At 37.1% G+C, this 9925-nt stretch overlaps 1 protein-coding gene across 1 annotated transcript; it reads right to left on the bottom strand.

Moving 5' to 3' along the window:
- Window positions 1–5217: 5217 nt before the first annotated feature.
- Klp64D (kinesin-like protein 64D) lies at window positions 5218–7674 on the bottom strand. Its single transcript, XM_067757061.1, has one exon. The coding sequence runs from the start codon at window positions 7534–7536 to the stop codon at window positions 5524–5526; it is 2013 nt and encodes a 670-aa protein (XP_067613162.1). The 5' UTR covers window positions 7537–7674; the 3' UTR covers window positions 5218–5523.
- Window positions 7675–9925: the final 2251 nt, after the last annotated feature.

The raw sequence follows: 9925 nt of genomic DNA, 5'->3' as shown, positions 1-9925 counted from the left end.
GACAGTAAATATAAGAAAAAATACAAAAAAATTCAGAGAAAATAAAGTAGTGTTATATATGCTTTAAATAGGTTATGAAACATAAATCGCAGAATACAGTTTTTGCAGATGTTATTCTGTATTTTAAGCTGTTCGATGAAAAACAATTGTTCAGTTAATTTAGGGCGGCTTCTTTGATGCCGATTCAGTGGTGTGGGTATAAACTTTTGAATTAAATACGTGGTGAACCAAAACCTTGAGGGAGCACCTTTATCGCTACTACAACAAGAACAGTAACTTTAATGATTAGAATACACTTACCCTTTCTTATGAGGTTTTCTAGATCTAAAACATAGCTTTGATCCGCAATTATCTCTAAAAGTCAATTTGTGGTAACGTTTTACAAGACGGTGCACCACCTAAAAAATTATGAAAGGTCGTATCAGAAGACGCGTCTAGACCTCCGTTTTAAGAATCCGAAAACGAAAATTAAATTTTTTATTTCTGTCAAAAGATATAAGCAACAAGTAAGGAAGGTTAAGTTCGGGTGTAACCGAATATTACATACTCAGTTGAGAGCTATGGTGACAACATAAGGGAAAATAACCATGTAGGAAAATGAACCTAGGGTAACCTTGGAATGTGGTTGTATGACATGTGTATCAAATGGAAGGTATTCAAGAGTATTTTATGAGGGAGTGGGCCATAGTTCTATAGGTGGACGCCATTTAGGGATATAGCCATAAAGGTGGATCAGGGTTGACTCTAGAATGCGTTTGTACGATATGGGTATCAAATGAAAGGTATTAATGAGTATTTTAAAAGGGCGTGGACCTAAGTACTATAGATGGACGCATTTTCGAGATATCGCCGTAAAGATGGACCAGGGGTGACTCTAGAATGCGTTTGTACGATATGGGTATCAAATGAAAGGTGTTAATGAGCATTTTAAAAGGGAGTAATCCTTAGTTCCATAGGTGGACGCCGTTTCGAGATATCGCCATAAAGGTGGACCAGGGGTGACCCTAGAATTTGTTTGCACAATATGGGCATCAAACGAAAGGTGTTAATGAGTATTTTAAAAGGGAGTGGGCCTTAGTTCTATAGGTGGACGCCGTTTCGAGATATCGCCATAAAGGTGGGCCAGGGGTGACTTTAGAATTCGTTTGTGCAATATGGGTATCAAACGAAAGGAGTTAATGAGTATTTTAAGAGAGAGTGGGCCTTAGTTCTATAGGTGGACGCATTGTCGAGGTATCGCAATAAAGGTGGACCAGGGGTGACTCTAGACTTTGTTTGTACGATATGGGTATCAAATGAAAGGTGTTAATGAGTATTTTTAAAAGGGAGTGGGCCTTCGTTTTATAGGTGTTCGCCTTTTCGAGATATCGCCCTAAAGGTGGACCAGGGGTGACTTTAGAATTTGTTTGTATGATATGGGTATCAAATGAAAGGTGTTAATGATTATTTTAAAAGGGCGTGGGGCTTAGTTCTATAGGTGGACTTCTTTTCGAGATATCGCCATAAAGGTGGACCAGGGGTGACTCTAGAATTCGTTTGTGCAATATGGGTATCAAACGAAAGGAGTTAATGAGTATTTTAAGAGGGAGTGGGCCTTAGTTCTATAGGTGGACGCCTTTTCGAGATATCGCCATAAAGATGGACCAGGTGTGACTCTAGAATGCGTTTGTACGATATGGGTATCAAATGAAAGGTGTTAATGAGTATTTTAAAAGGGAGTAATCCTTAGTTCCATAGGTGGACGCCGTTTCGAGATATCGCCATAAATGTGGACCAGGGGTGACCCTAGAATTCGTTTGTGCAATATGGGTATCAAACGAAAGGAGTTAATGAGTATTTTAAGAGGGAGTGGGCCTTTCTGGACCAGGGGTGACTCTAGACTTTGTTTGTACGATATGGGTATCAAATGAAAGGTGTTAATGAGTATTTTTAAAAGGGAGTGGGCCTTCGTTCTATAGGTGTTCGCCTTTTCGAAATATCGCCATAAAGGTGGACCAGGGGTGACTCTAGAATGAGTTTGTACGATATGGGTATCAAATTAAAGGTATTAATGAGAGTTTTAAAAGGGAGTGGTGGTAGTTGTATATATGAAGGCTTTTCCAGATATCGACCAAAATGTGGACCAGGGTGACCCAGAACATCATCTGTTGGATACCGCTAATTTATTTATATATGTAATACCTGCCAAGATTTTAAGGGTTTTTTATTTCGCCCTGCAGAACTTTTTCATTTTCTTCTACTTTATATGGTAGGTGTCACAATCATTTTATAAAGTTTTTTCTAAAGTTATATTTCGCGTCAATAAAACAATCCAATTACCTTACCATATTTCATCCCTTTTTTCGTATTTGGTATAGAATTATGGCATTTTTTTCATTTTTCGTAATTTTCGATATGGAAAAAGTGGGCGTGGTCATAGTCGGATTTCGTTCATTTTTCATACCAAGATAAAGTGAGTTCAGATAAGTACGTGAACTGAGTTTAGTAAAGATATATAGATTTTTGCTCAAGTTATCGTGTTAACGGCCATGCGGAAGGACAGACGGACGACTGTGTATAAAAACTGGGCGTGGCATCAACCGATTTCGCCCATTTTCACAGAAAACTGTTAACGCCATAAAATCTATGCCCCTACCAAATTTCAAAAGGATTGGTAAATTTTTGTTCGACTTATGGCGTTAAAAGTATCCTAGACAAATTAAATGAAAAACGGCGGAGCCACGCCCATTTTTTACATTTTCTTTTATTTTTGTATTTTGTTGCACCATATCATTACTGGAGTTGAATCTTGACATAATTTACTTATATACTGTAAAGATATTAAATTTTTTGTTAAAATTTTACTTTTAAAAAAATTTTTTTTTAAAGTGGGCGTGGTCCTTCTCCGATTTTGCTAATTTTTATTAAGCGTACATATAGTAATAAGAGTAACGTTCCTGCCAAATTTCATCATGATATCTTCAACGACTGCCAAATTACAGCTTGCAAAAGTTTTAAATTACCTTCTTTTAAAAGTGGGCGGTGCCACGCCCATTGTCCAAAATTTTACTAATTTTCAATTCTGCGTCATAAGTTCAACTCACCTACCAAATTTCATCGCTTTATCTGTCTATGGTAATGAATTATTGCACTTTTTCGGTTTTTCGAAATCTTCGATATCGAAAAAGTGGGCGTTGTTATAGTCCGACATCGTTCATTTTAAATAGCGATCTGAGATGAGTGCTCAGGAACCTTCATACCAAACTTCATCAAGATACCTCAAAATTTACTCAAGTTATCGTGTTAACGGGCGGACGGACGGACGGACGGACATGGCTAAATCAAATTTTTTTTCGATCCGGATTATTTTGATATATGGAAGTCTATATCTATCTCGATTCCTTTATATATGTACAACCAACCGTTATCCAATCAAACTTAATATACTCTGTGAGCTCTGCTCAACTGAGTATAAAAAATCGGTTCAACTTTTCATGTGGTTGTTGTTTGTTTTGCCAGATTTGTTGTACACACACACATACTAATGCAGAAGGGTGTTATGCGCGCATTTAGTTTTGATCCCCAAACCGGTGTCTCAATCACCCAGGGTAATTTTTTATAAGCGCGGGCGAAGACCGCCAACGCAGAAAGGTGTTCTATGCAAAAAAAAAATAAATGAACCAGGCCCCATATTTCGGACCCTTTCGGGGTCCATTTACGGTTTTTTGTAAATAACTTTGATAATTTTTTATAACAATTAGGTGGTGCACCGTCTTGTAAAACTTTATCAAATTTGTTTGTCAGCTTTTTTCGTAAAATACATTATTACTTAACAATGATAATACGGAAGCGTTCAGGAGGTTCAACAAATGGTGATGAAATGTAAGTGCGTTTTTACAAATACAGATTTTCTGGTAGATTTTTCCCTGTTAATCCAAATAGCCCTATAAACTTGGTTGAACGTCAAAAAATCGACTCACGCGAAAGACTCTAACGAGATTGCAGATCTAAGGCCGGATTGAATGAGGGTAATTCTTTACTTTAGCTCACAACTGTTAAAACAAATCCAAATATATGGGGAGAGGTGTCAAAAGACGCGCTTTGGTCCCAGGATCACGAATCGGAAAACGGAAATTGGAAATTTTATTTCTTTTCGGAGATATTTGCAAACAAAATTTAAAATTTTCATGTGGTTGTTGTAATTTTGATGATTTTGTAGTACCCACAAGAGAAACTGTGGGTAAAAGTGTCTTGCGCGGATATAGATTTGGTCTCCAAACCGGTGTTGGACCCACCCAGGGTAATTTTTTATAAGCGCGGCCGGAGGCCGCCAATGCAGAAAGGTGTTCTGCGCAAAAATACTATGGATCCCACCCCCGATTTCGGAGCGCTCCGGGCCATTTTTCGGTTTTTTGGAAATATCTTTTGACAGAAGTAAAATTTGGAATTTCCGCTTTCGCATTCGTAATCCTGGGATCAAAACGCGTCTTTTGACACCTTTACCGATATTTTTGGACGAGTTTTAGCAGTTGTGAGCTAAAGTAAAGAATTACCATGAGACTTTTTGATAGCGTCTCTTTACATTTCACAAACCTTGGGTAGCAAGAGAAAGGCGCGGCCATTCATTGAACTCATCTGACAGGTAAAGTAAGGCAACAAGGCGTTCTATGTAAGTCCGGTCTAGGAATACCATACGTTTCACCTCCTCAAATGTTTCGCGGAGTGTTGCGGATGTTGGCAGTCCTTTGACAGTTATAAACCCGCACGGGGCGTTGTTAACTACTACATAACTATTAAATATAGCAGTAAAATACCTAGAACTGGAATTTTTTGACCGAAATGAGGTGAATAAAATATTGTGTTCGTGCAGTTTGCTATTGGGAAAAATTCTAAATACAGTAAAAAGATTTCTCACCATGGGAAATTGATACCGCTTGACACAGCCGTTATGGTTTTTTGACTCAGTTTTATATGATCTATATGGCCAAAAATGTGAAAATAGTTTAACAACCTATTATATTTTGCTATGAATATCCGCCAATGGCTTTATTTCTATGCTTGAGTAAGGAGGGGAACACCAGCAGATTGAATTCATGGTAAACCATTTCCTCTCATACTTTTGTAATTCACTATTTTTGAGATCATCCACAATAATCGATATCAATGAATGTTTGGCGCAACGGTTTGATCGGATTTGATTCATCTCAATTGTCAAATTTAACTTAACGGTTGGAAATGTTTGTTGCTAAAAATTTATTAAATCGAAGTAAATTATTGCTAAAAAGAAATATTTACACAAAAATAATATCAATTAATGTAGACCATTAATTATACTTAAAATAAAATGCACGCAAACATTGCAAAATAAATGCATACTGTGTATGTAGAAATTCGTATTCGAGTTATCAAAACAACACAAAGAAATAAGCTTAGATCATAATGCATCATGAGTTACAATGAAGTTTGAAAATACTAGTTTAACTTATATAACAGTTTAACTTAAAATCAACAACAAAACTTCGCTTTGCAGAAATGAATACTGTTTTAATAGCGTCGTGCTGTAGTCGGACGTGGTACACCAGAAGTGCGTGGACGTACAGACTTTGTGCGCACCGGATTTGTAACACCGTCAGTATTATAACTCAAATAGACATGCGAAAGGTCTATAAATTCCTGTTTATTAGTGGTCTCCTGCGGCTCAGCAATGTGTTTGCGCATGTTATTACCAGTGTAAGCGACACATTTCAACTGCCATTCACCAATATCTTCATTCCACTGAGTATACTGATTGATCATCGATTGATATTCCTTTGGTATGTATGAATTTAAAACCAATTCACAGAGTGCAAGCTCACGTGATAAGCTACGTATATTTTCGTAAATACCCTCCTTTTCGCGCTGATGTTCTTGTTGTTGATCAGCCAATTCAGATTTTACGCCCATTAGCATTTGCATGACACGATGAATTTTCTTAGTACTACCAGTGCTTGCATCTTGCAGTGACGAATAACGTTCCTCAATATCTATGCGCTCGGTTTCCTTTTGTTGCAGTGTTTGTTGTAATGCTCTTTCCGCCTGCTCACGTTCTTCTAACTCTGCAAGCGATTGTTCTAATAGCTTCTCTTGAGTTTGTGCTTTTTCCAACAAATTCTCACCACCAACCAATATTTTTCCTTCCAATGACATAAGTTTGTTACGCAATTGTTCTTGTTCTGACTTTGCGTGCTCAATTTCACGTTGATGCTCTTGTGCACGTCGTTCCTTTTCTTCTTTCTCTGCGTCGCTTTTTTCTCGTTTTTTTGACTTCTTGCCATTCACAGTAGGTGGCTCTTCGGTTTCTATCTCGATATCAGCATCGTCTTCCTCTATATCTTCCTCCTCTTCCTCGGATATTTGATCTTCGTGATCACGCTCTTCAAGCTGTTGGCGTAACCGTGCAATCTCCTCTTGAAAATGACGCAGTAGGGCATCTTTTGGTTCCTCATTGACACGCATTCGGTTTTGTATGTTCTTGGCCCGACTAGCATATCGTAAAGTCGATATTGTTTCCATATAATTAACATCTGCTGGACTTATGGTAGCACACATTACCGTTTTCGAATTACCACCGAGTGAATCTTGTAACAAACGTGTCAATTTAGAATTACGGTAAGGTATATGTGTGCTCTTGCCATCTACCAACGCACTTATTACATTACCCAATACAGATAGCGATAAATTTATTTTAGTAGCCTCTTTTAAACGTTGTCCACATGCTTGTGTCCGACTCTGCCTCTCTGATCCAGCCAAATCTACTAACTGTAGCTTCCCCATACGTACATTAGTCATATCACCTTGGCTCAGTTCGCTACTTTCCACAGTAATCGAGAAAATTGCATGTGAACGTGATGATTCTTGATTCATTTTAGTTGCGCCCACAGCACGATTCTTATTACCTAAGCGCATGATATTTTCCAAATCATCTGCATTGTGTACTACATAACCGCTGAGATCTTTTACGAATACACCAATGTCAGGTCGTTCTTTTACTTCTAGGCTTTTGCTTACATCTTTGCCCAGCAAGTCGCGTACTTCTTCATTGTATATTTCCATATAGCTTACACGTACCAAGAATTTCTGATTTTCTCTTGCTTTAGCAATGTGTCCGAATATGTGTGCGAACGCATTTGGTATGATTCCCTTTGTTTGTGGAGAGTCGGGATTACCAGACATTGTATATGTTTTACCTGTACCCGTTTGTCCATAAGCGAAGATTGTGCCATTATAACCCTCAAGCACCTTTTCTACTATAGGCCGTGCCGTGTCCACATACAAGTCAAGTTGATTGGAATCGCTGCCGAATACATTATCAAAGTAATATGTTTTTGGTGGTTCGTTCGCAGTTGCTTGAGGTTTGACTGCTGTAATCGCGCGATTGATTTTATCCACTTGTATAACATTAACTGCACTGCAACTTATTTCAGATTTTTCCATTGGCCTCACACGAACTACAACTCGTACATTTTCGATTTCATCTCCATCGGATCCTATGTAGTGTAAATTGGCTTCTTGTGGCATGCTACTTTGCGGTTTTTTCTTTAAATTGAAAATTGGTATTTTACTTTATTGAGTGAAAAATTCGCAGTTTGTTTTCTGTTTTTGGTTTCCATGCCTTTTATTGATTTTCTCTCAGCTGATATTTTGTTTTCTGCTTCACAATATTCGCCTACCCAAAGCAGGGTTGCTATACCATGCAACAAATCTGAAATGCTTAGGGTGTGTTCTCATATACATTGTAGGGGCATAATCATAGTTCCGGATCTCACTTCACTTACATAATAGCTTATATATTAACCTATCCTCGCTCAGATAATGCTTAGGAGACACATCTAGCGGCAGTGGTTAAACAACTAGCTACATCGCAGGGTGTACCGAACAGCGGAGACACAACCCTGTGTTGTATGTCTGTGTATAACATATAGCTGAATCAGTTGCGATGAATAGGGGACACGCATAGAATACATAAAATTAGTATAGAAGGTGAAACATAGACACATATTTCAGTTACATCTGAGTATAATATGTATTGAAATTTAGTAGTACTAATTTTATGCGCAGAAATTTCAGAGGTGTATTTAAAGTTTGTCGCTTAGCAGTCCACATAAGGTTTAAGCGTAAACGTATATAGATGTAAAAAAAACAGCTAATTTTAAAATTTACTCATTTAACTAGTTAAATTGGAAAACAACATACAATACAATACGTTAGAACATACTGATATTGGCGCATAGTCATAGGCAAAATAAAATAGGTTTTAAATTTAGTTGTAGTTTTTTTACTTAATTTTCTATGAGCTATCTGTCAAAAAAGCTGAAACTAAATATAAAACCTATATTAATTTGACTATAACTATGCGCAATTGAATGCGCGAACTTCAGTGTAAAGCAGCGTAGCTTAACAAAATTCTAGTAGGACACTTCACCGCACCACAAACTTTAAACACAATTTTTAACATAATTTAAGAACACAAAATACACTGCTTGGAATTTTAGAGAGCAAATTCTGAGAATTCTGAACAGATTAGCTGAATGAAAAGCAGGGTTGCGCGTTTACAACATTTTTTGGATTGTTAAATTGTCTCTGAACAAGTCAAGCAACGCAGCACTGCTTATCATGCAGCGACACATATCTTTTGCGTAGTGTGAACCAGTGTGTTTACAGCTCCGACACATAAGCAGTTTTTCATATAGATGAGTTTAACACATGCTTATGCTTTATGAGTAGATTGCACGTATTTTTATGGACAACGGTAGAATGAGCGACACTGTCGCCATCTGATATTGAAAAGTAGCAATCTCCCAAATTTTGTTCCAAGCAAAGCATAAGAAGAATTTGACAGTTGCTTTGGCTTAGGGTGTTGGCACACTTTGCAAGTGAAATTATTTTTCCCACTGGCTGGTAAATTTTCTAACATTTTTCGCAATTAAAAACTGCAATATAACAATGTCGTAATCGATCGAAATACGTTAGCAAGTATTTTTGTTGTATAGGGAGAATGTTTATAACAGTGCTTCGCAAAATTTTATATGTGAATGGGCAAGGCGTAATAAACTTCAATTACCACGTCTGAAGTTCCTTCATATTTACAAACGCAACATCTTGGTTGATTGTGGCGGTGTTATTGGAATGCATAAGCTTGTGTTAAATGCATCTATATGAAATATGTCATTTTGTCACCGCCTTTAATGCCCCTACTAAAGTGCAAATTAAACTTCCCTAACCCTAACGCCATAGTCGTAACCATACCCATATCTATAACCATCTCCAATGTCATCGATTAATGGTGCCTTAATCTAAAAATTGTCAAAATTTCATAAAAATGAAGAAAACGCAAAAAATTACAAACATATTCCACAAAAAATAAGTCTCTTAGTCATAACGTATCCAAAACAACGAATAAAATATACAAAAAGTTATTAAATTCCCTAACTCAAATATTTTTAGGTTATGGCTATGGCGAGAAACCAAAAACCAATTGGTTGGCTATGGTATGGTTATGAAGTTAGCGTTATGGTATGGCACCATTAATCGATTACATTAATTTCCATAAGGTGGGTTCGATCAGCTGTTTTATCTGGTTATGGCTTTATGGTTATAAGTCACCATTAATTCGCCCTTAAGGTTTACAACTCAACTTAAAGGCCGTGACACAATGACATTTTTCATATAGATGCGTTTAACACAAGCTTCTGCATTCCAATAATATCGCCACAATCAACCAAGATGTTGCGTTTGTAAATATGAAGGAATTTCAGACTTGTCAATTTAAGTTTATTTCGCCTTGTCCATTCACATAAAAAATTTCGCGAAGCACTGGTATAAACATTCTCCCTATACAACAAAAATACTTGTTAACATATTTTGTGTTGTTGTTGTTGGTATATTGCAGTTTTTACTTGCGAAAAAT

The sequence above is a fragment of the Eurosta solidaginis genome, chromosome 5, assembly GCF_040869045.1.
Source record: "Eurosta solidaginis isolate ZX-2024a chromosome 5, ASM4086904v1, whole genome shotgun sequence".
Taxonomy (NCBI): domain Eukaryota; kingdom Metazoa; phylum Arthropoda; class Insecta; order Diptera; family Tephritidae; genus Eurosta; species Eurosta solidaginis.
The sequence above is the reverse complement of the archived record's forward strand: the minus strand, read 5'-3'. Positions and strand labels throughout refer to the sequence as shown.